We start from the raw sequence: 27,010 nt of genomic DNA on the forward strand, positions 1-27,010 counted from the left end.
TTGCTTACTCTCTCTCTCTGCTAAAGAGAGACTCACTTCAGATGCAAGGACATACACAGACTGAAAATGAAGGGATGGAAAAGATATTCCATGCAAATGAAAATCAAAAGAAAGTAGAGGTAGCTATATTATACCATACAAAATAGACTTTATTTATTTATTTATTTATTTATTTTTAAAGATTTTATTTATTTATTTGACAGAGAGAGAGACACAGCGAGAGCAGGAACACAAGCAGGGGGAGTGGGAGAGGGAGAAGCAGGTCTCCTGCCGAGCAGGGAGCCTGATGTGGGACTCGATCCCAGGACCCTGGGATCATGACCTGAGCCGAAGGCAGACGCTTAACGACTGAGCCACCCAGGTGCCCCAAAATAGACTTTAAGACAAAGATTGGTAAGGGACAAGGAAGGTCATTATATAATGATAAAGGGATCAATCTAATGAGAGGATATGACATTTGTAAATATTTATGCACCCAACATAGGAACTAAATACATAAAAAAAAATTAACAAACTTGAAGGCAGCAATACAATAACAATAGGAAGCTTTGATACTTGACTTGCAACAGTGGATAGTTAATCCATACAGAAAATCAGTAAGAAAACATTGAACTCAAACTATCCATTAGACCAGATGGACTTAACAGACATTCACAGAACATTGTATCCAACAGCATCTTTTAAAATGCACAGGGAGCATTCACCAGGATAGATCATACATTAGTCACAAAACAAATCTTAATTTAAGAATTTTTTTAAAGATTTTATTTATTTATTTGACAGAGAGAGAGACAGCGAGAGAGGGAGCACAGCAGGGGGAGTGGGAAAGGGAGAAGCAGGCCTCCTGTGGAGCAGGGAGCCTGATGCGGGGCTCGATCGCGGGACCCTGGGATCATGACCTGAGCCGAAGGCAGACGCTTGATGACTGAGCCTCCCAGGCACCCCAAATTTAAGAAATTGAAATCAAATCTAGCATCTTTTCCAACCACATTGGTATGAAACTAGAAACAAGAAGAAAACTGGAAAACTGACAAATATGTGTAGATTAAACAGCATGCTATTGAAACACCAGTGGGTCAAAGAAGAAATCAAAAGAGAAATCAAAAACACCTTGGGATTGGGCGCCTGGGTGGCTCAGTTGGTTAAGCGACTGCCTTCGGCTCAGGTCATGATCCTAGAGTCCCGGGATTGAGTCCCGCATCAGGCTCCCTGCTCGGCAGGGAGTCTGCTTCTCCCTCTGACCCAACCCCCTCTCATGCTCTCTCTCTCTCTCTCATTCTCTCAAATAAATAAATAAAATTTAAAAAAATCTATCAAAAACACCTTGGGATAAATGATAATGGAAGTACAACATACCCAAATTTATGGAGTACAGCAAAAGCAATTCTAAGAGGGAGGTTCATAGTGATAAACACCTACATTAAAAAAAAGAACTTTTATAAAAATAAACAACCTGAGTTACACCAGGAACTAAAAAAAGAACAAACCAAGCCCAAAGTTAGTAGAAGGAAGGAATTAGTATGGATCAGAGATGAAATAAATTAAATAGTGACTCTAAAGATAATAGAAAAGATAAATGAAACTAAGAGTTGTGTTTTTGAAAAGATAAACAAAATAAACAAACTTTTAGCTAGGCTACCAAGAAATAGAGAGGTCTCAAGTAAAATTAGAAATGAAAGAGGAGCCATTACAGCTGATATCACATAAATAGGAAAAATCATGAGACTACTGTGAATAATTATACACCAATCAGTTGGATAACCTAGGAGAAATGGATAAATTCCTAGAAATGTGCAACCTACCAAGACTTAATCATGAAGAAATATAAAATCTGAACAGACCAATTACCCATAAGGAAATTTAATCAGTAATCAAAAATTTCCCAAAAAAGACAAGTCAAGGACCAGATGACTACATTGGTGAATTCTGCCAAACATTTAAAGAAGAATTAATAATAATCCTTCTCAAACTCTTTGAAAAAATTGAAGAGGAGGGAACCTTCTAAATTCATTTTACGAGGCCAACATTACTTTATTACCAAAACCAGACAAGCCATAAGGAAAGAAAATTACAAGCCAGTATTCCTACTGAACATAGATGTAAAAATCCCCAACAAAATACTAGCAATCCAAATTCAACAATACACAAAAAGGATCATATACTATGATTAAGTGGGATTTGGGCACCTGGATGGCTCAGTTGGTTGGGCAACTGCCTTCGGCTCAGGTCATGATCCTGGAGTCCTGGGATCGAGTCCCACATTGGGCTCCCTGCTCAGGGGGGAGTCTGCTTCTCCCTCTGACCCTCCCCCCTCTCATGCTCTCTCTTTCTCATTCTCTCTCTCAAATAAATAAATAAAATCTTAAAAAAAAAAAAAGGTGGGATTTATCCCAGGGATACAAAGATGGTTCAACATCTGCAAATCACTGTGGCATACCACATAGACAAAATGAAGGATACAAATCATATGTTGATCTCAATGGAAATAGGAAAAGCATTTGACAAAATTCAACATCCATTTATGATAAAAACTCTCAACAAACTTTTATAGAAGGAACATATGTCAATATAATAAAGGCTATGTATTAACAAGCTCATAGCTAATGTCATACTAAATGGCGAAAAATTAAAATCTTTTCCTCTAATATCAGGAACAAGACAACTATGCAAACTGTTACCACTTTTATTCAACAGAATATTGGAAGTCCTAGCCAGAGCAATTAGGCAAGAAAAAGAAAGGCATCCAAATCAGAAAGGAAGAAATAAAACTCTGTTTACACATGACATGATATTATGTATAGAAAAGCCTGAAGGCTCCACCAAAAACCTGCTAGAACTAATAAACAAGTTCAGTAAAGTTGTAAGATACAAATGCAATATACAAAAATCAGTTGCATTTCTATACACTAATAAGCCTTCAGAAAAATTAGAAAACAATCCTATTTACAGTTGCATGAAGAAGAATAAAATACCTAAGAATAAATTTAACCAAGGAGGTAAAAGGACCTGTATGCTGCAAACTATAAGACATTGATGAAAGAAACTGAAGATGACACAAATAAATGGAAAGATACTCCATGCTCATGGATTGGAAGAATTAATATTGTTACAAAGTCCATACGTTTGCAGTCTGCAGATGCAGTGCTATCCCTATCAAAATTCCAATGGTATTTTTCAAAGAAATAGAAGAAATGATCTTAAATTTTGTATGGAACCACAAGAAAACCTGACTAGCCAATGCAATCTTGAGTAAGAAGAACAAATCTGGAGGCATCACACTTCCTGACCTCAAACTATTATAATACAAAGCCATAGTCAAAAGAATATGGTATTGGCATAAAAACAGACACATTGATCAATGAAACAGAATAGAGAGCCCAGAAATAAACCCACCGTATATGGTCAATTAATTTATGACAGAAGAACCAAGAATGTACAATGGGTAGAATCTCTTCAATAAATGGTATTAGAAAGACTGGACAGTCACATGCAAAAGAATGAAACTGGACCAATATCTTGCACCAAATGAAAATTAACTCAAAATGGAGTAAAGACTTGAACATAATGTTGAAACTATAAAACTCCTAGAAGAAAATATGGGTGGTTACCTCCTTGACATCAGTCTCGGAGTTGATTTTATGGATCTGACACCAAAGCAAAGGCAACAAAAGCAAAAATAAACAACTTGGAACTACATCAAACTAAAAAGCTTCTGCACAATGAAGGAGACCATCAACAAAATGAAAAGGCAGCCTGTGAAATGGGAGAAAATATTGGCAAATCCTTTATCTGATAAGGGGTTAATATTAAAATATATATTTTTAAGATTTTTTAAAGGATTTTCTTTATTTATTTGACACAGAGAGAAAGCACAAGTAGGCAGAGCAGCAGGCAGAGAGAGAGGGAGAAGCAGGCTCTCCACTGAGCAGGGAGCCCAGTGTGGGGCTCAATCCCAGGACCAAATGAGCCAATATATTTAAAAACTCATACAACTTGGGGCGCCTAGGTGGCTCAGTCGTCAAGTGTCTGCCTTCGGCTCAGGTCATGATCCCAGGATCCTGGGATCAGTCCCCGCATCGTGCTCCCTGCTCTGCAGGAGGCCTGCTTCTCCCTCTCCCACTCCCCCTGCTTGTGCTCCCTCTCTCACTCTCTCTGTCAAATAAATAAAATTTTTAAAAAAATTAAAAAATTAAAAAAACTCATACAACTTAGTAGCAAAAAACAAATGATTAAAAAATGGGCAGGGGGGGTGCCTGGGTGGCTCAGTCATTAAGCGTCTGCCTTCGCCTCAGGTCATGATCCAGGGGTCCTGGAATTGAGCCCCGCATCCGGCTCCCTGCTCAGTGGAAAGCCTCCTTCTCCCTCTCCCACCCCCTGCTGTGTTCCCTCTCTTGCTGTGTCTCTCTCTGTCAAATAAATAAATAGAATCTTTAAAAAAAAATGGGCAGAGGAACTGAATAGACATTTTCCAAAGAAGACATAAATGTGGTCAACAGATACCTGAAAAGGTGCTCAACATCACTAACCATCAAAAAAAAGGGGGGGCATAAAAACAGACCCCAAAATACCAAATACCAGAAGCAAAACCACAATGAGATATTACCTCACACCTGTTAGAATGGCTATTATTAAAAAACAAGAGATAACAAGTATTGGTGAGGATGTGGAGAAAAGGGAACCCTTGGGTACCGTTGGTGGGAATGTAAATTGCTGTAGCCACTATGGGAAACACTATGGAAGTTCCTCAAAATTTAAAGTAGAACTACCATATGATCCAGCCATTCCACTTCTGGATATTTATTTGAAGGAAATAAGAATGTTAACTTGGGAAGATACCTGTACTCCTATGTTCATTGCAGCATTATTTATAATAGCTAAAGCATGGAAACAACCTTAGTGTCCATCAGTGGATAAAAGGATAAAGAAGTGGTATATATATATAGAGTGCAGTATCATCCAGACAAAAAAAAGAAGGAAATTCTCCCATTTGCAATTACATGGATGGACCTTGAGACCATTATGCTAAGTGAAATAAGTCAGAGAAAGATGAATACCATATGATCTCACTTATATGTAGAATCTAAAACAACAGCAACCTTGAACTCATAGATACAGAGAACAGACTGGTAGTTGCCAGAGTTGGAGGTGGCGGGGGTGGTGGGTGAAATGGGAGAAAGTGGTCAAAAGGTACAAACTTCCAGTTATAAAATAGATAAGTCTTGAGGATGTAATAACAGCATGGTGACTATAGTTAATCTAAATATTGTATATTTGAAAATTGCTATGAGAGTAGATCTTTTTTTATTTCATTTTATTTTATATATATTTTTTCTTTTTTTAATTTAAATTCAATTAATATATAATGTATTGTTTCAGGAGTACAGGTTTGTGATTCAGCAATCTTATATAATACCCAGTGCTCATTACAACACATACCTTCCCCAGTGTCCATCACCCTGCTACCCCATCCCCCTACCCCCCTCCCCTCCAGCAACCCTCTGTTTCCTAAGATTAATAAGAGTCTCTTATGGTTTATCTCCTTCTCTGGTTTCGTCTCGTTTCATTTTTTCCTCTCTTCCCGTATGATCCTCTGCCTTGTTTCTTAAATTCCACATATCAGTGAGATCATATGAAAGTAAGATCTTAAAAAAGTTATCACAAGTAAAAAGAATTTTGTAACTATGTGTGGTGATGGATGTTAAATAAACTTCTTGTTGTGATCATTTCACAATATATACATATATCAAATCATTATGTTACACACCTTAAACTAATAATATATGTTTATCTTATTTTTTAAAAAGAGATTTTAGAAGCTGAAAATGGGAAGCCATTAAGATCTATATAGATACTTCACCTACTTCCTTTTCTTGGATGCTTCATGGTCTCTTATCTCTGCTTTATGACCCATGTCATTTCTCTGTGGGTAGGTTAGCTTTCTCTGTTTCTCATGCAACTGACAAAAAATAGCTACCACACCTGCAAAGCTTTCATGTCCAAAAGCTCAACAGAATCTAGAGTCTGTCTTACTTCCAGATTACCAAAAGAACAAATCTTATTGCCCTAATTTGGCCTACTCCAGGCTTCCAATCAACTCTAGCAGAGAAGCTCACATGAACTATACCCATTTATCATGGGGCACTGGAAGATACTCTGTGAGAAGATACTATAATAAGAGCAGACAGACTAATTAATGAGCGTCTGCTGAAGAAGTGGTCATTATTACTGTGATAAAAGATTTCTATTAATTTAAAGCTATTCTCCATAATGAAGCCTCTATATGCACTGCTATGGGACAGAAGGAAGAAAAAATAGCAGCGATATCCAGCATTCTATGGAAAACATTTTTAAATGTTTTCATTTCCCACAAATCATCAAAATATCAAGAAGCAGGATAGTTCTGAGAATGCAAAACAAAGCAGAGTTGTTAACATTGCTAGTTTTATGAGAATAAAAATTAAGAGTTAGTTGCCATGAGCACAAAACAGAAATAACCATTGAACCCTTCTAAATGTACTTGTCTATGTTCTGTATTAAATAATTTATTGATAACAGATAACTAGGGATATTGTCCCCTGTCCAAGCAAAATAAGCTCAGAATTGAGGTTTATGTTGCCTGAGAACGCAGCTACCTAAGGTCAAACTTTGAGCTGACCAAGTGTAGTATTATACTGTGATAATAATTCTAAAACATCTGCTAAGGAAATTAAAAAGACAAGTAAGTCAGTTTGGGAAGATAAAGTTCTTGAATGGTGAACTTTATCATTTATGATGAAGTTATGAATGGTGTTGATTGTTGCACAACAACGTAAATGTATTTAATGCCACTGAACCATACAACTTAAAAAAGGTTAAAATGGAAAATTTTGTTATATGTATTTTATAACAATTAAAAAGTTCTATAGGAAAAAAATATTAAATGAAAGGCGAAATACTATAGTACGAAGATGACAAATAGAGAAAACTTTTTTTCTGCCGTGGATTGCTTTTACACTCCAAATTGAAAAACAAAATTGATAACAAACTATTTTATTGATACATTAACAGCTTGTACAACTAAGCATTATTCCTACAACGAGAAGAAGCAGAGCTATCTAAAGAGTTGTTTTTTTCTAAGACTTACTCATATATATTAATATCTCGGCAAAATAAGAATACTTCATTATGCATTTATAAAGTGGTATTGAACAAGGTAAAAATGATTACAATAAATTCCATGTTTTATATTGTACTGAATGTTTTAATATGCTAACACAAAGCAAATTTATATCTTAGTTGCCTTTGTGCAAACATTAATTAATCATAATTTTTATGTCAAAATTCTGAATGATCTTTTCTCCCAAATAATTTAATTATGTAACTTTTACAAATTTGAAAGTTTGTATTAAAAAACCTTTTAAAGAGAATTTCACAGATCTGTTTTATTTTAAATAGGTTCCAACTTATTGTTCCTAAAGAATGGAACAGCAAATATAAACCTGTATGCATTCATCTTGCTGGAACAGGAGATCATGTAAGACTCTTATTATAATGCCTTAATCCCTAATTTGTTAACATATTGTGTAACACAGATGTGGTTATTATATTCTTTAAGTATGCCATCTTTTCTTTCCTTAGCATTACTGGAGACGACGAACACTAATGGCTCGTCCTATGATTAAAGAAGCCCGAATGGCTTCTTTGTTGTTAGAAAACCCTTATTATATCCTTTTGTGATACCTAGAAATCTTTCATTTATTGATTAATAGATTTAGTCATCAAAAGGAATGATAGTTAGTAACCAGCTTTTCTAAACCAGTTAAATTTAGTTGTCAGTTCAGAAAATATTTAAGAAGCAAGAGTGAAAAATTGTTTCATGCCTTTAAAAAAACAATGTAGGGATTATGGTTCTACTGTATAATAAAGATAAATTGTACATCTTTTTCTTATAAAACTTATGCTGGATTTTAATATTAAGTCAAATGTTTGCTATTAAGGAAACCCTCATGTTTTAAATGCATTTACATTTAAGTCATCAGTTGAGGTTTAGAACAGTACTTAACTTAACTTTCAAGATGACGTCAGACTATTCCCAGAAGAAGAAACGAAAGTGATGCACAGATATAAAGAAATGTTCAACGTTGCTGGTAATAAGAGAAATGTAAAGTTAAAGCAACATTACCAAAGATTTAAAAAATAAAACACAATAGTTGTGAGGCTATTGTAAAAAAAAAAAAAATAGGCCTTCTTATTATTAATGGCTGTGAAAACCAGTTTAATCCTTTGGGAAAGCATTTTTACCATCTGTAACAGGAGCCTTAAAAAATTTTATGTCCCTTGACAGTGATTTTGATTCTTGGAAATTTATTCTAAGGATAAAATACTAAGAAAAGAGCAGCGCCTGGGTGGCTCAGTCAGTTAAGTGGATGACTGGATTTTGGCTTAGGTCATGATCTCACGGTTGTAAGGTTGAGTCCTGCATTGGGCTTAGGCGCTGGGCGTGGAGCCTGCTTAAGATTCTCTCTCTCCCTCTCCCTCTTCCCTGCCCCCATCTCTTAAAAAAAAAAAAGAAAACTAATAAAAGAGAAAGTGATAGAAAACAAAAAAGATATTTATATAGCTTTATTTATGATAGTAAGACATTAGGAATAGCTTAAATGTCTAATAATAGAAAAAGTTGAGTAAATTGTGGCTCATAATATTAGAATATTATGCAGTTGGTTATGTTTTTTGCTCTACCACTTTAGTATCTGTATGACCTCAGATGTGTTACTTAACCTTTAAACTTCAATTTTTTTGTTGGTAAATGGGAATAATCTCTGAAGTTATTCCTAGTATTAAGTACTTAATACTGTCTAGAATGGTGCCTGGTAAATAACAAACATTCGGTAAATTTTAATGGTTAGGTTTACAGTAATTTATGAAAAGTACAGTGTAAAAATAGGGAACAAAACTCTGTGGTATGACAGAAAAACCTAAAAACAGAAAATCCATTAAAAAAAACTGCATAAGGAAAAAATACTGGAACTACACCAAAATATTAATATGGTTGTCTGTAGATGAAGTAGTTTTTCTTCTAATATGCTTTTCTGTATTTTCTAGATTTTCTATAATCAACATATAAAAATGAAAAAAAAAACTTCATTTACAAAATTAAGTTGAAGATTGCACAACCCTTTGGATATACTAAACATATTAAACTGTACCCTTAAAATGGGTGAATTGTATGGTATGTGATATCAATAAAGCTGTTTTTTAAAAAGAAAAAAAATAAGTTGAAAACCCTGAGGACTCAACAGCGTATTTGAGATAACTAGAAAATAGTTATTTCAGTATCAAATTGTGTTCAAATGTAACTATTTTGCTTAAGTTCATGTGTTTTGAGACACATTATTTAATTATTTTAAAACTTTCTCTTTGACCCACATTTTTAAATGGCTGCAGGAAGCCCAAGGACCAAATGTAAGTATATATCACCCTCACTTTTGTAGTCTTTATACCAAATTAAATTGAAATTTTTGTTAGTCTTCAGTTAATCATTTCTAAATTTAACAAGCAAATATTATTTGGGGAAAAATTCTGTTATAAAACTGTAGTAGGAATGTTGACTTATTTTTATTTTAAGCTTTTTCACTTAACATGTTTGGTAAAGAGATAAATAAGAAATTTTTAATAGACTGATGGAAGATATGTTTTATTTATAAAATAGTAACTGAAGAAATGTTAAAACATTTTCCTTCTTAAAGTACATTTACTTCGTAAAATTAAACACCACTCTTTATTCTTACAATTTATGGTATGGGTAATCTAAAGATAATCTCTTTTTGGTCTTTCAAAATGATGAACTTTGAAGGCGATTTTTTTGCATTTCCATAATCTATATATTGTGTTTGGTTTTGATTCATTCAATAAATGTCTGATCTAAGACACTGGGAAGATAGCAACAAAAAGACAAGGTCCTTACTGTCATAGAGCTTATATTCTAGGATGGAAGATAGGTAAAAATAAGTAAGATGATTTTGGATATTTACCAATGCCATGAAGAAAATAAAGCAGGGAAATCAAGTAAAGAATAATAGAGGGTAAGTGCAGAGTTGGAAAAGTATTAGATATGAGGACATGACATCTTGGGAAGGAGCCACCAAGGTGAAGACCTGGAGGAAGCCTCAGAGAAGGACGAATAAATGAAAAGCCTGATATAAGCATGAGGTGGGAGAGTAGTATAAGATGAGGGCAGAAATGAGGGCAAGGGCCAGATTTATGAAGAGCCATGTGCTTTGAATTTTACTGTCAATGCAGTTGGAAATCTTTGGAAGACTTTAAGCAGAGGAATGATCTGATTTGTGCTTTTAAAGGCTCATTTTGGCTTACTGGGACAAGAGTAGCAGCAGAAAAATTAAATAGGAAGCTATTGCAATAATGCAGGGGAAAAAAAGCAACTTTAAGATAGTGGCAGTGGAAATGGAAAGAAGTTCTAATGGATTTGAGATATAATTTAGAAGTTGAAATAAGACTTGTTGATAAATTATGAATATTGTTGGTAAGAAATCAAAAGTTCTGACTTGCATGTGTTAAATTAGTGATGTCTGTTAGATCTGCAGGTGAAGTTAAGTAGGGAGTTGGAAAGTTCTGGAGAGGTAGATTTAGAAGTCACATGTTCTATGTGGTCATGACATGGAAGAGATATAGATGAAAGTGGGGTACATTGGAAGCAAACCTATATCCTATGAAGGATAGTTTAGAATAAACTTAGTGAGGGGCACCTGGGTGGCTTAGTCTGTTAAGTGTCTGAATCCTGATCTTAGCTCAGGTCTTGATCTCAGGGTTCTGAGTTCGAGTTCAAGCCCTGCATTGGGCTCCATGCTGGGCTTGGAGCCTACTTAAAAAAAAAATTAATAAATAAATATATATATATATGCATACATATATATGTATAAGTTATACACACACACATACATATATAAAAGAATAAACTTTGTGAAATGTGAAAATTAATGTCCAAGCTAAATAGTTAAAGAATTCTTACTCTGGGGATGCCTGGGTGGCTCAGTTGGTTAAGCGTCTGCCTTTGGCTCAGGTCGTGATTCCAGGGTCCTGGGATCAAGTCCTACATCAGGCTCCTTACTTGGCAGGGAGCCTGTTTCTCCCTCTGCCTGCTTCTCCCTCTGCTTGTGCTCTCTCTCACACAAATAAGTAAATAAAATCTTTAAAAAAAAAAAAAAAAGAATTCTTACCCTGGAACCAAGTTCTGAATTCAGAACTAGGTATGTCATTTTTACCCTGTTTATTGGTGCTTAAAAACCCAAAAGAGTTTATTGAGTTGTAGTTAGAGGCAGCATGGGTTTAATGGAAAGTCTTTGACTTTGGAGTCACACAGACATAGGTTGCAATCGTAACTTGCCATTTAATAATTGTATGCCTTGGTCTAAGTATCTGTTACCTACCTCATTTATAAAGTGGAAATACTATATAATTTCTTCCATACAGAATTGATGTGAGAATCATGTTTATAAAATATTCTTATCACATATCATATATCCAAGAAATACAGTATTTGATTTTTTTCAAGTAATTCGTTGTAAGAAATGGCTTGCAATTTAAATAATGAACAATTATTTTTTATCTCTTTTTAAAAGGCATCTTATGCCTATTTTCAGTGCTTAAACATTTTGAAACTGGGTCCACTGTTATAAATAACTACTGTCCCAGAACCCCATATCAGTAACTTTTATATAAAAGAGCAAACTGAGGTGTACCTGAGAATTCAAACTTCCATACCAGGCCAAAATAAATAATCAGGGGAATTATGTGATAATAAGTAGAAAATTGGAATGATGATAAGAAACAAATATAAGGATACATGGGCTTTTTTATGAGGAAGTACATATATGATCTGTTTTGACAGAGTTTTCATAAATTCTGCCTTATGGAACTTAGAGCTCTGAGAGGATGTGGTAGAACAGTGGATATAAGTTCCTTGGGGGCCAGAATTCTGTTTTTCACAACTTGGCATTCTTATGACACTAGATGTTTGTGCATAATCATTCTACAGATACATATAATAAACAACCATTAATAAAATGAATTTTTGTTGAAAATTTTGAAATTTTGAGGTTGAAAAACCTTGACAAGGTTTCATCCAGAAGCCAGTCATGTATGTCTTTATATGAACTAAATTTTGAAAATAGATTCTAATTTGGACTCTTCAGTAATAAGATAGTATTATTTTTTATCACTATACAGGCATACCTTGGAGATATTGTGGGTTCAGTTGCAGACCACCACAATAAAGGGAATATTGCAATAAAGCAACTTAAATGAATTTTTTGGTTTCCAGTGCATATAAAAATTATGTTTACACTATACTGTAGTCTGTTAAGTGTGCAATAGCATTATGTCTAAAAAACCAATGTACATACCTTTAAAAATATTTTATTGCTGGGGCACCTGGGTGGCTCAGTCGTTGAGCATCCGACTCTTGATTTCAGCTTGGGTCATGATCTCAGGGTCATGGATCAAGCCCTGTATCTGGGCTCCCTGCTCAGTAGGGAGTCTGCCGTTCTCCATCTCCTGCTGCCCCCCATCTCTCTCTCAGTAAAATAAATAAATGGATCTTTAAAAAAATATATTTTATTACTCCGAGTTATGGAGTGAATAAGTCATAGGAATAAAAGGTACAGCATAGGGAATATAGTCAGTGGTATTGTAATAGCACTATATGGTGACAGATGGTAGCTACACTTGTGTGCATAGTATAACATATGGGCTTGTCAACTCACTATGTTGTACACCTGAAACTAATGTAACATTGTGTATCAACTATACTTCAATAAAATAAAATAAAATAAGCTTTATTGCTAAAAAATGCTAACCATTATCAGAGCTTTCAGCAAGGCATTATCTTTGCTGGTGGAGGGTCTTGCCTCAATGTTTATGGCTGCTGACTGATCAGGGTGGTGGTTACTGAAGGTTGGGTGGCTGTGGTAATTTCTTAAAACAATAATGAAGTTTGCCACATCAATTTACTCTTCCTTTCACAATTTCTCTGAAGCTCGTGATGCTGTTTCATAGCATTTTTACCCACAATAGATCTTCCAAAATTGGGAGTCCATCCTCCCAAACCCTGCCACTGATTTATCAACTAAGTTTATGTAATATTCTAAATCCTTTGTTGTCATTCAGCAATTTTCACAGCATCTTCACCAAGTTTAGATTCCATCTCAAGAAAGCATTTTCTTTGCTCATCCGTAAGAAGCAATTCCTCGTCCATTAAAGGTTTATCATGAGATTGCAACAATTCAGTCTCATCCTCAGGCTTTACTTCTAATTCTAGTTCCTTTGCTATTTCTACCACATCTGCTGTTACTTACTCCACTGAAAGTCAAAGTCATCCATGAGGGTTGGAATCAAATTCTTCCAAACTCCTGTGAATGTTGATATTTTGACCTCTTCCTGTGAATCACAAGTGATCTTACTAGTATCTAGAATGGTGACCCCTTTCCAGAAAATTTTCAATTGGCTTTGTCCAGATCCATCAGAGGAGTCACTATCTATGGTAGCTATAGCCTTATGAAATGCAGTTCTTAAATAATAAGACTTGAAAGTAAAAATTATTCCTTTACCCATGGACTGTAGAATGGATGTTGTGTTAGCAGGCCTGAAAATATTAATCTTGTTGTACATCCCATCAGAGCTCTTGGGTGACCAAGTGCATAGTCAGTGCAGTGCAATGCAGTCATGTTTTGGAAGGAGTCTTTTTCTGAGCAAGTAGATCTCAACAGTGGGCTTAAAATATTCTGTTACCATGTTGTCAACAGATGCACTGTCATCTAAGCTTTGTTCCATTTATAGAGGAAGGCATAGTAGATTTAGCATAATTCTTAAGAGCTCTAGGATTTTTGAAATGGTAAGTGAGTCCTGGCTTCAACTTAAAAGACACCAGCTGCATTAGCCCCTAACAAGACAGTCAGCCCCTCCTTTGAAGCTTTGAAGCCAGGCATTGACATCTCCTCTCTAGCTATGAAAGCCCTAGATGGCATCTTCTTCCAACAGAATGCTGTTTTTCAATATTGAAAATCTGTTGTTGAGGGGCGTCTTGGTGGCTTGGTCAGTTGGGCATCTGCCTTCTGTTCGGGTCATGTTCCCAGGGTCCTGGGATCGAGCCCCGCGTCTGCCTCCCTGCTCAGCAGGGAGCCTGCTTCTCCCTCTCCCTCTGCTGTTCACCCTGCTTGTGCTCAATCTCCCTCCCTCTCTCTCTCTCTCTGTCAAATGAATAAATAAAATCTTAAAAAAAAAAGAAAAAATCTATTGTTGGATTTGGTGGCTCAATTGGTTAAGCGTCTGACTTCTGATTTTGGCTCAGGTCATGCTCTCAGGGTCATGGGATCGAGCCCTGCGTCAGGCTCCACACGCTGTGGGGAGTCTGCTTAAGGATTCTCTCCTCCCTCTCCCCCTCCCTCCACTTGCCTGCTCTCTCTCTCTCTCTCAAATTAAATAAATAAATAAATAAATAAATAAATGAATGAATGAATGAATGAATGAATGAATAAAATCTGTTGTTTAAGTGTAGCCCCCCTCATTAATTATCTTAGCTAGATCTTCTGGATAACTTCGCTGTAGCTTCCACATCAGCACTTACTGCTTCAGCTTGCACTTTTATGTTATGGAGATGGCTTCCTTTCTTTTCTTTTTTTTTTTTACGATTTATTTTATAGAGAGTGTGCGAGAGTGGGGGAAGGAGCAGAGGGAGAGAGAGAATCTCAAGTGGACTCCCTGCTGAGTGTGGAGCCTGAAGTGAGGCTTAATCTAGGGACCCTGCATTCATGACCTGAGCTGAAATCAAGAGTTGGTCGGTTAACCAATGGAGCCACCCAGCTGTTCTGATCCCTTCCTTTCTTAAACCTCATGAAGCAACCTCTTATTTTTTTTTTAAGATTTTATTTATTTATTTGACAGAACACACACAGGCAGGGGGAGTGACAGGTAGAGGGAGAGGGAGAAGCAGACTCCCCACAGAGCAGGGAGCCGGATGCAGGACTTGATCCCAGGACCCTGGGATCATGACCTGAACCCAAGGCAGCAGCTTAACCAACTGAGCCATGCAGGCACCCGAAGCAACCTCTTTTAGCTTCAAACTGTTCTGCAGCTTCCTCACCTCCTCCTCAGCCTTCATAGAATTGAAGAGAGGTAGGGCCTTCCTCTGGAATAGGCTTTGGCTTAAGGGAATGTTATGGCTGTTTCAATTTTCTCTCCAGACCAGTAAAACTTTCTCTGCATCGGCAAGAAGACTATTTTGCTTTCTATTTTGTGGGTTTACTGGAGTAGTACTTTTAATTTCCTTCAAGAACTTTTCCTTTGCATTTACAACTTGGCTAACTGTTTGCTGCATGAGGCCTAGCTTTTGGCCTATCTCAGTTTTTGACATCCCTTCCTTACTGAGTTTGATCACTTCTAGCTTTTGATTTCTATTATTTATTTGTTTGTTTGTTTTTTAAGATTTTTTATTTATTTGACAGAGACACAGCAAGAGAGGGAACACAAGCGGGGGAGTGGAGGAGGGAGAAGCAGGCTTCCCGCGGAGCAGGGAGCCTGATGTGGGGCTTGATCCCAAGACCCTGGGATCGTGACCTGAGCCGAAGGCAGACACCCAACGACTGAGCCACCCAGGCACCCCCCCAAAAAAAGATCATTTAAGTACACTTCTAAGGAAATGTATTTATATGTAAAATTAATTTCTAAAGACAGGAAATTCTAGTTGAATTGGTCTTTAAGTTAATCAAAACATGTATTTTTATAAAAAATTACTTTTCCAACCAACTTTTAATTATAAAATAAATAAGTCATGGATATGAAAAGTACAACATGGGGAACATAGTCAAGAATATTGTAATAACATTATATAGTGACAGATGGTGACTACGATTACCATGGTGAGCACTGAGTAGTGTGTGTGTGTGTGTGTGTGTGTGTGTGTGTGTGTGTATGAAACTAATATGATGTATGTTAATTATACTACAATTTAAAAAAAATTTTCTGGTTGATTATATTCATAAATTGTGTATTTTGCGGAAATAAGCAACATATTTAAGATTTTGGAAATACATGAGCATTAGGTTAAATTCTTTTACATTGCCTTTTAAAAATTTTTATGCTTTAAGTTCTATTGTAATAATAGGAGGGACAACTATGAATTGTTTTTTTTAACAGTTTTTTTTTAAGATTTTTTATTTATTTATTTGACAGAGAGGCACAGCGAGAGAGGGAACACAAGCAGGGGGAGTGGGAGAGGGAGAAGCAGGCTTCCCGCCAAACAGGGAACCTGACACGGGGCTCGGTCCCAGAACCCTGGGGCCATGACTGGAGTGGAAGGCAGACGCTTAACGACTGAGCCACCCAGGCGCCCCTTTAACAGTTTTTTTAAGTGCTATCAAATAAATATTATTTCCTGGGCTTCAAAATAGTTAAATAATTGAAATTCAATAAAGATTCAATAAACATATGTAGCTCTTAAAAATAAGTTTTAATTAATTGTAGAATAATGTTAGCACTCTAATTCCATCAATTTATTCCATTATTTTACTTAGATAACTCGTCCTTTAAAAGAAAAACATGAAGTCTGGCTGCCTGTTGTAAATTTGCATATGTTAAAATGTAAATACATAAATAATTTTCTCTTTTGTCTTGTGAGGCTAGAAGGTCCAGCTTAAAAAACGTGTCTGACCTTTTTGTGATGGGAGGAGCTCTTGTTTTAGAATCTGCAGCTCTCTTGCACTGGCTAGAGAGAGAGGGTTATGGACCTCTAGGAATGACCGGAATATCCATGGGAGGACATGTAAGCCTTTTGATTTCAACTCATATTTAATTGTGATTATGTTCATAAAATCTAGAGAATGTAGTTATTTTAAAAATTTACTTTAGGTATGGAATTTTAGTTTTGGCAAAAGCAGAAACAGGTTTCAAACTTTTATTCCAATTATAATGATTTTTTTGGTATGATTTATGTAGACATTGATTGTACTACTTATTTCACAGGTATAGCTCAGATATTAGACTTAATATTTTATTAAAAGTTGATTTTTATAAAACTTAACTTTTCATATCTCAAGTATAAATATGCTGTTAAATTGGTAAAGATAACGAATTTGGAAAATACTTTTCATTTATCTCTTATCTCTATCGCCAGGGTCCCCAACCTATTTTACTTTGTCTTCTAGAGTGTACTAAAGCAGCCTCCTAATTGATTTCTCTATGTCTCATCTTTTCTCTCGTTAATCTTCTTCTAAGTTTTTCTCCACACCATAACTAGAGTGCTTTTCCTAAATCTCATCTGTGTTCTCTCCTACTTAAAACCTGCCAAAGGCTTGCTATTATTGCACTGGGCTGTAGCTATGCTAGGTGCTAGCATCCCTCACGGGCCCTCTCATTCCTAGCCAAAATAGCAGTTTGCCCTCCTGGTTCCAATCCAGAGCTTACTTCCTATGAGGAGCTCTTCCTGACTCCCAGCCTAACCCCAGACTGTACTTCATCTCTCATTAGTGCTTATTTCACTGCACTGTGATTACTTGTTTAGCAGTTTGTTCTCTCCATGAAGCAGTTGGTTCAGTAAGGGCTCGTAAATATGCTCTAGTTTGTTACCTGGACATATTAGCCACTCAGGACATTTAGAAAGAAACAAGATTTTTGTAAGTCATTTGAATTGTAAAATTAAGTTCAAAAACTGATTAAAATTCGAAAAAATTATTACACCATGAACTTGAAGGGTGGAAAGGATTTCTTTTCCTACCTATTAGTGTTTCTATTTTTATGACCTAGATCGGGGTCTTATAACTTTCACCTGAATTACTTCCTATACTGGTTTCCCCACCGCAGGTCTTACCTGCTTCTGATCAGTCCTATAAACTGCTATTATTTTAGCTTCCTTGAATTACTTCTTTGACAGTGCTGCTCCTTTGCTCAGACCTCTTTGTTAATTCCCCATTATATACAGAGCAAAAGGGACCTCTAATCTGATACTGTCCAGTCTTTCCAGACCTAACTATCTCTCCCACCCCATTGGCTACATATGCCCTATTGACCAGACAAACTAAAGTATATTGGCCGTTTTCCTACCTGCCTTTGCACTTTTTCATCATCTTGCCTTTGATCATACTGTCTTCTTTAAATGGAAGACAAGATCTCATCTTTCATTTCCCCTGAAAGACAGCCAGTTCATGAAGCCTTCTCTCATTCCTCTAACCAAAAATAACTTTTCCCTTTTCTAAACACACATATTACATTACTTTATATCACTTATATAATCTGTTTGTAGTTCACCAAATTCTTGGCATTTTTCAGTCAGCCCCAAAGGTCTGAGGTTTTATAGTTATGATTTTGCTGTCCCTGAGCAAGTCATTTAGGTAATGAATATGATCAGCCTGCTGCCCAGCATCTACATTTCAGCTTGTTTGCTCTATATTTATCCAGTAGAAAGTAGTTCTCTATGAAGGGTCTTGAGATTACTTAAAATTCTCCAACGTACTTTAATTATTTTCTAAGGGGGAAGTTATATGTCGTTGAATTTGTGATTTGGGGAGTTTCAGAAGGTTGCTAGACATTCTCAGGAGCATTTAGAGATTTTTTTTTTAAGATTTTATTTTTAAGTAATCTCTATACCCAACGTGGGGCTCGAACTTACAACCCCGAGGTCAAGAGTCCTGTGTTCTACTGACTGAGCCAGCCAGATACCCCAAGTATTTAGAGATTTTGTGTTCATATCTTATCTCACCAATTACTACCCAGACTACTTCTTAATATCAAATACTTTTCATTTTAATGAATAGAAATTTAAACAGAAGCTCTCTAACTGACTGTTAAACATATTGCAGATGGCTTCCTTAGCAGTATCCAACTGGCCTAAGCCCATGCCATTGATTCCATGTCTGTCTTGGTCCACAGCATCTGGGGTCTTCACTACGGTAATTTTAATTGCAATTAATTTTAGATAGCTATATATATAATTAAAGTTGTTTTGGGGGTTCCCAAAACCACCTCCAGGTTTGCTGATTCTCTAGAAGGTATCACAGGACTTACCATATAGTCTGATTCATGACTAAGACATGATATCAAAAGGATACAATACAGAATCAGCAAAGGGAAAAGGCACATGGGGCAAAATCCAGAGGAAATCAGGCACAACCTTCCATTGGAATTTCACAGGATGTGTTTAATTCGTCCAGCAGTGGGTTGTGATAGTATGTGTGAAATGTCCATCAGTGAAACTCAGTTGAGCCTGGCAGCCCAGGCTTATCAGGAGTCAATCATTTAGGCACCCTCTGTCTCACATGTACGAAAATTCCAGATGGAAAGTACCTAGTCAGCAGAAACTACATTGTACAAGCAGTTTGGGCGCAGTGACCCACTTTGTCATTTAGAAAATTGTATATTGGGGTTAGGAACTGTTTATTAGTCAAGTTCCCAGATTCTAATCAAGGGCCAACATTGCAAGCAGGGCTTTCAAAGATAGGAAGTTTCAAGCCTGCTATGTTTACTCTTTTTTGCACACTAATAATTAAAATTAAAATTATTGGACAAAATGTCTTATGGAGTGATTTGATCTTAACATAGTTTGTTATTTCAGGGTGTGCTAAGTAAATCGATTAATTGGAGGGAGCTAGAAAAGCAGTATTACACACAGACAGTTTATGAAGAAGAAATTATTCACATGCTTGAATACTGTGGAGTAAGTATTTTTAATCTCTGCATAACATTGGGGGGAAAAGTTGATTGTGTTTAATGATTCAGATTTTTAAAAAGAATCACAAATTTGTTAAAAAGCAGTCATACTTTTTAGTTTTTAAGATTCTTCATTTTAAAATAAAACATAGGTATAAAAAATCATGCAGTGCAAATGTATGGTCATACCAATTGACCGCCTAGGGGTACCTGGATGGCTCAGTCAGTTAAGTGTCTGCCTTTGACTCAGGTCATGATCCCGGGGTCCTGGGATTGAGCCCCGTGTCGGGCTCTCTGCTCATCAGGGAGCCTGCTTCTCCGTCTGCCTCTGCCGCTCCCCCTGCTTGTGCACTCTCACTCTCTCTTTCTCTCTACCAAATAAATAAATAAAACCGTTAAAAAATAAATAAATAAATGTTTAAAAGATTAAAAAAAAGAAAGAAAGTGACCACCCAGATAGTCCAGGATGGCAGGGGAATAGGAGACCTTGGTTTTGTCTGGTCCCAGGAATTCAGCTAGATACCTATCAAATCGTTTTGAACACCTGTGAATTCAACTGGCGATCTAAGAAAAGAATAGCTGCAATTCTACAAATAGAAAAGCAACCACTTTCTGCAAGGATGACAAAATGGAAAAACTCACCTCAAAAACAGAACAAGAGGCAGTACTGACTGCCAGGGACCTAATCAGTATAGATATAAGTAAGATGTCAGAAATAGAGTACAGAATACTGATTATAAAGATACTAGCTGGGCTTTAATAAACACTAGAGGATCCCTTTCTGGAGAACTAAAAGAACTAAAATCTAATCAAGTCAAAATAAAAAAAGGCTGTTAATGAGATGCAATAAAAAATGGAGGCTCTAACTACTAGGATAAATGAGGCAGAAGAGAGAATTAGTGACATATAAGACCAAACAATGGAGACTATAGAAGCTGAGAAAAAGATAAACTACTGGATCATGAGGGGAGAATTTGAGAGATAAGTGATACCATAAAGTGAAACAATTTTAGAATAATTGGGATCCCAGAAGAGGAAAGAGAGAGGAGGGAGTGCAGAAGATATATTGGAGCAAATTATAGTGGAGAACTTCCCCAATTTGGGGAAGGAAACAGGCATCAAAACCTAGGAGGCGGAGAGAACCCCCTCAAAATCCATAAAAATAGGTCAACACCTATTATCAATAAAAATAGTTCAACACCCCAGCATATAATAGTGAAACTTGCAAATCTCAGAGACAAAGAGAAAATCCTGAAAGCAGCTCAGAGTAAGAGGTCTGTAACCTACAAAGGCAAGACCTATCCACAGAGAACTGGCGGGCCAGAAAGGACTGGCATGATGTATTCAGGGTGCTAAATGAGAAAATATGCAGCCAAGAATACTTTATCCAGCTAGGATGTCATTCAGAATAGGAGTAAAAAAGCTTCCAGGACAAACAGAAACTAAAAGAATGGTGATCACCAAACCAGCCCTACAAGAAATATTAAAAGGGATCCTTTAAATGAAGAGAGCCCAAAAGTAACACAGACCAGAAAGGAACAAAGACAATATATAGAAACAGTGGCTTTACAGGTATAACAATGGCACTAAATTCATATCTTTCAGTAGTTACTCTGAATGTAAATGGGCTAAATGCCCCAATCAAAAGACACAGGTATCAAATTAGATTTAAAAAAGCAAGACCCATCAATACGCTGTCTGCAAGAGACTCATTTTAGACCCAAAGACACCTCCAGATTTAAAGTGAGGGGATGGAAAACCATTTATCATGCTAATGGACATCAAAGGAAAGCTGGGGTGCCAATCCTTCTTTCAGACAAACTAGATTTTAAACCAAAGAGTGTAATAAGAGATGAGGAAGGACACTGTATCATAATTAAAGGGTCTATCCAACAAGAAGATCTAACAATTGTAAATATTTATGCCCCTAACATGGGAACAGCCTGTTACATAAGCCAATTAATAACAAAATCAAAGACACACATCAATAATACTACAATAATAGTAGGGGACTTTTAACACCCCACTCACTGCAATGGACAGATCATCTAAACAGAAACTCAACAAGGAAACAAGGGCTTTGAATGACACACTGGGCCGGATGGACTTCACAGATACATTCAGAGCATTCCATCTAAAGCAACAGAATACATATTTTTCTCGAGTGCACATAGAACATTCTCCAGAATAGATCACATACTGTATCACAAGTCAGGTCTCATCTGGTACCAAAAGATTGGGATCATTCCCTGCATATTTTCAGGCCACAGTGCTTTGAAACTGGAACTCACTCATAAGAAGAAATTTGGAAAGAACTCAAATACATGGAGGCTAAAGAGCATCCTAGTAAGAATGAATGGGTCAACCAGGAAATTAAAGAAGAATTTTAAAAATTCATGGAAACAAATGAAAATGAAAACACATCTGTTCAAAACCTTTGGGATGCAGCAAAGGCAGTCCTAAGAGGGAAGTATATAGCAATACAAGCCTTTCTCAAGAAACAAGAAAGGTCTTAAATATACAACCTAACCTTATACCTAAAGGAGCTGGAAAAAGAACAGCAAATAAAGCCTAAATACACCAGGAGAAGAGAATAAAGATTAGAGCAGAAATCAATGAACTAGAAACCAAAAGAACAGTAGAACAGATCAATGAAACTAGGAGCTGGTTCTTTGAAAGAATTAATAAGATTCATAAACCCCTGGCCAGACTTATCAAAAAGAAAAGAGAAAGGACCCAAATAAATAAAATCATGAATGAAAGGGGAGAGATCATAACCAACACCAAAGAAATAGAAACAATTATAAGAACATACTATGAGCAACTATATGCCAAAAGATTAGGCAATCTGGAAGAAATGGATGCATTCTTAGAGACTTTTAAACTACCAAAACTGAACCAGGCAGAAATAGAAAACCTGAACAGACCCATAACCACTAAGGAAATTGAAGCAGTCATCAAAAATCTCTCAACAAACAAGAGCCCAGGGCCAGATGGCTTCCCAGGAGAATTCTACCAAACATTTAAAGAAGAATGAACACCTATTCTTAAACTGTTCCAGAAAATAGAAATGGAAGGAAAACTTCCAAACTCATTTTATGAGGCCAGCATTACCTTGATCCCAAAACCAGACAAAGACCCCATCAAAAGGAAGAATTACAAACCAATATCCCTAATGAACATGGATGCAGAAATTCTCACCAAGGTACTAGCCAGTAGGGTCCAGCAGTACATTAAAAGGATTATTCACCATGACCAAGTGGGATTTATTCCTCGGCTGCAAGTGTGGTTCAACATCTGCAGATCAATCAATGTGATACAGTACATTAATGAAAGAACATGAACCATATGATCCTCTCAGTGTAGAAAAAGCATTTGGCAAAATACAGCATTCTTTCTTGATAAAAACTCTCTGCCATGTAGGGATAGAGGGAACATACCTCAATATCATAAAAGTCATCTATGAAAAGCCCACAGTGAGTATCCTTCTCAATGGGGAAGAACTGAGAGCTTTTCTCCTAAGGTCAGGAAAACTACAGGGATGTCCCCTATCACCACTGTTGTTCAACATAGTACTAGAAGTCCTAGCCTCAGCAATCAGACAACAAAAAGAAATAAAAGGCACCTGAATTGGCAAAGAAGAAGTCAAACTTTTACTCTTCACAGATGATGTGATACTGTATGTGGAAAACCCAGAAGACTTCACCCCAAAATTGCTAGAACTCATACAGGAATTCAGGAAAGTGGCAGGATATAAAATCAATGCACAGAAATCAGTTGCATTTCTATACACTAAAAATGAGATGGAAGAAAAAGAGATTAAGGAGTTGATCCCATTTACAATTGCACCAAAAACCATAAGATACCTAGGAATAAACCTAACCAAAGAGGCAAAGGATTTGTACTCAGAAAACTATAGAATACTCATGAGAGAAATTGAGGAAGACACAAAGAAATGGAAAAACGTTCCGTGCTCATGGATTAGAAGAACAAATATTGTTAAAGTGTCTATGCTACGTAGAGCAATCTATACATTCAGTGCAGTTCCTATCAAAATACCGTCAACTTTTTTCACAGAGCTGGAACAATAATCCTAAAACTTGTATGGAACCAGAAAAGACCCCGAATAGCCAAAGGAATGTTGAAAAAAAACCAAAGCTGGTGGCATCACAATGCCAGACTTCAAGCTCTATTACAAAGCTATAATCATCAAGACAGTATGGTACTGGTACAAAAACAGACACATAGATCAATGGAACAGAATAGAAAACTCAGAAATGGACCTTCAGATCTGTGGTCACCTAATCTTTGACAAAGCAGGAAAGAATATCCAATGGGAAAAAGTCTCTTCAACAAATAGTGTTGGGAAAATTGGCCAGCCCCATGCAGAAGAGTGAGACTGGACCATTTCCTTACACCATACACAAAAATAGACTCAAAATGGATGAAAGACCTAAATGTGAGACAAGAGTCCATCAAAGTCCTAGAAGAGAACACAGGCAGCTACCTCTGTGACCTTGGCTGCAGCAACTTCTTGCTAGATATATCTCGAAAGGCAAGGTAAACAAAAGGCCAAAATGAACTACTGGGACTTCATCAAGATAAAATGGTTTTGCACAGCAAAGGAAACAGTCCACAAAACCAAAAGACAACTGACAGAATGGGAGAAGATATTTACAAATGTCTTATCAGATAAAGGGCTAGTATCCAAAATTTATAAAGAACTTATCAAGCTCAACAACCAAAGAACGAATAATCCAGTCAAGAAATGGGCAGAGGACATGAACAGACATTTCTCCAAAGAAGACATACAAATGGCCAACAGACACATGAAAAAATGCTTGGCAGCAGGGAAATCCAAATCCAAATCAAAACCACAATGAGATACCACCCCAAATCAGTCAGAATGGCTAAAATTAACAAGTCAGGAAACGACAGATGTTGGTGAGGATGTGGAGAAAGCGGAACCCTCCTGCACTGTTGGTGGGAATGCAAGCTGGTGCAGCCATTCTGGAAAACAGTATGGAGGTTCCTCAAAAAGTTAAAAAGAGAGCTACCCTAAGATCCAGGAATTGCACTACTGGGTATTTACCTCAAAGATACAAATATAGTAATCTGAAGGGGCACCTGCACCCTAGTGTTATAGCAGTAATGTCCATAATAGCCAAACTATGGAAAGAGCCCAGATGTCCATCGACAGATGAATGGATAAAGATGTGGTATATATACACAATGGAATACTACTCAGCCATCAAAAAAAATGAAGTCTTGCCATTTGCAGCGATGTAGATGGAACTAGAGGGTATCATGCTAAGTGAAATAAGTCGGTCAGAGAAAGACAGTTATCATATGATCTCACTCGTGGAATTTAAGAAACAAAACAGGATCATAGGGGAAGAGAGGAAAAATTTTAAAAATGTAAAGAAATTAAAAAGAAAAGCAAGAAATTGACCAACCAACCCAGAAACCCCTTCCATGTGTCCTAATTAAAAAGCCCTTCTCCCCCCACTATTAATCATTATCCTGATTTTTGTAGTAATTACTTCCTTCTCTCTTTAAAATAATTTTATTGTCCAAATGTGTATCCTTAGACACAATTCTTTTATTTGTGCTTTTAAGTATCTTTTAATCTGTAAATTCTCTTCTATTCTTTTCCCTTTTTTTATAATTTATTGAAGTTTTAGGCTATTTCTGTGTAGAATTTTTCACATTCTAGCCATTTTTTTTTTAAGATTTTTACTTGTCAGAGAGCACAAGCAGGGGGAGCAGCAGGCAGAGGGAGAGGGAGAAGCAGACCCCCCACCGAGCAAGGAGCCTGATGTGGGACTCGATCCCAGGACCCTGGGATCATGACCTGAGCTGAAGGCTGATGCTTAACTGCCTGAGCCACCCAGGCGTCCCAAGTGTAGGTACTTTTTTATTGCATTCTCATGGTACAGTTTAGCATGTTCACCCATGCTCTGTATTGCCTGAAAGTTGGCAGCTGTGTCTAGAGTCTCAATTAAGTTCAATTGTTATTTCTTTGGTAGGAGTATAGGAAGCACATAATGTCTGGTTGTCTCTATTTTGTGATGTAAGCCTCCACTGATGTTTAATACCTATGTCTATTAATTGTTGGAGGGCTGCAAAATGCTGATATTCTAATTCTGTCATTTCTTTTTTATTTATTTGTTTGAATGCTTGTATAAAAAGGCGCTTATCTAGCTATTATTTGGTTACCTAGTAGTTCAGTTCATACAGGAAAGGCAAGATAAATGCTTGATTCTTTACCAACCATAATCTACCAGTTTTCAGGATAACAAATTGGTTCCCTCTTAGTCTCCTAAGGTAACCAGTTCCTTTTATAAATTTTTTTCTTTTTCTGAATTTTTAATTTTACACATTGAGTTTGTAAGTTGCTGAGAATCTCAAGAAATCTCAGAAAGGAAACGAAAATCTCTGCTATCAATTAGGACTTCTTATAATTATGCCACTAAAAATCTCACTCTTATAAAATAAGTCTATCTTGTATAACCTTAAAGGATAATTACTTGCCTAAGAACTTTGTTACAAAATACCTCTACCTGCTAGTTAGTTCCTTGTGTTCCCCTGTACATATAAGCAAAAAGATGCCTATATTTGAGAGCTTATGAGAAAACTCAATGTGAAAATTTTTTGAAGGGAGAATCAAAAATTTTGGTTGTCTGAAATGGCAGTGTGATCTTACCCAGCACTTTCTTCGTGCCTCTGACTCTTGGCGGTTATATACAAGTTTTTTTTGTCTCAGAACTAGTTCGTAGTAATGCATAGTCAAGCAATATCAAGATGGCTTCCTTCTTTTTTGTTATAAAAACTTTTTCCAATCAAAAGCAGTTAAAGTTGTTGGTGTACCACTCTGAGTAATTCTAGGGTGCTTGAGCTTACATTTCTCAATGTTTCTAAACTTCCTTTCCCTTTCCCTTTTATATTTCTTTGATCTGGATGACTTCAATGATTTGTTCTGTTAGCCAGGTTGTTGTTTTTTTTTCACCCTTGCCTTCAACCAATTTTTCCTTCCTTAATTTCTTAAATAGATTGTATGGTCATATAGTTCAAGCATCATGAAGTATAAAAAGACACATAATGAAATAAGTTCTACCCTTATTCCCAATTTGCCTAAGTCCTTTCTCCCTCAATAACACACTATTTATTAATATTTCAAGGAATTTTTCAAACCAACAGAAATATGAACTTTTTTCTTAACCTTTTTTAATGGACTATACACAAATCTTTCTTTTTCTTTTTTACTGCTGCATTATAATCGACTATATGGGTGGATGTACCATGATTTATTAACCAGTAC

The 27,010-nt window shown here is 36.4% G+C and overlaps 1 protein-coding gene across 6 annotated transcripts in view; it reads left to right on the top strand.

Annotated features, from left to right (window-relative positions):
- Positions 1-27,010, top strand: part of ABHD18 (abhydrolase domain containing 18) — a 52,660-nt gene that overhangs the window by 18,611 nt on the left and 7,039 nt on the right. The window contains exons 5-10 of one of the 6 annotated variants that reach the window (XM_025874157.2): positions 7,435-7,513; positions 7,618-7,702; positions 9,414-9,441; positions 16,672-16,810; positions 18,843-18,932; positions 19,595-19,696. In XM_025874157.2, coding sequence (XP_025729942.1) covers positions 7,435-7,513; positions 7,618-7,702; positions 9,414-9,441; positions 16,672-16,810; positions 18,843-18,932; positions 19,595-19,696 — 523 coding nt within the window. Of the gene's footprint in view, positions 1-7,434; positions 7,514-7,617; positions 7,703-8,053; positions 9,442-16,666; positions 16,811-18,842; positions 18,933-19,594; positions 19,697-27,010 lie in introns of those variants that run through there. The other 5 variants (XM_025874163.2, XM_025874162.2, XM_025874165.2 and 2 more) reach the window with 5 other exon arrangements.

Source organism: Callorhinus ursinus, unplaced genomic scaffold, assembly GCF_003265705.2.
Source record: "Callorhinus ursinus isolate GAN/ISIS: 27379988/994484 unplaced genomic scaffold, GSC_fseal_2.0 scaffold4, whole genome shotgun sequence".
NCBI classification, from domain to species: Eukaryota; Metazoa; Chordata; class Mammalia; order Carnivora; family Otariidae; genus Callorhinus; species Callorhinus ursinus.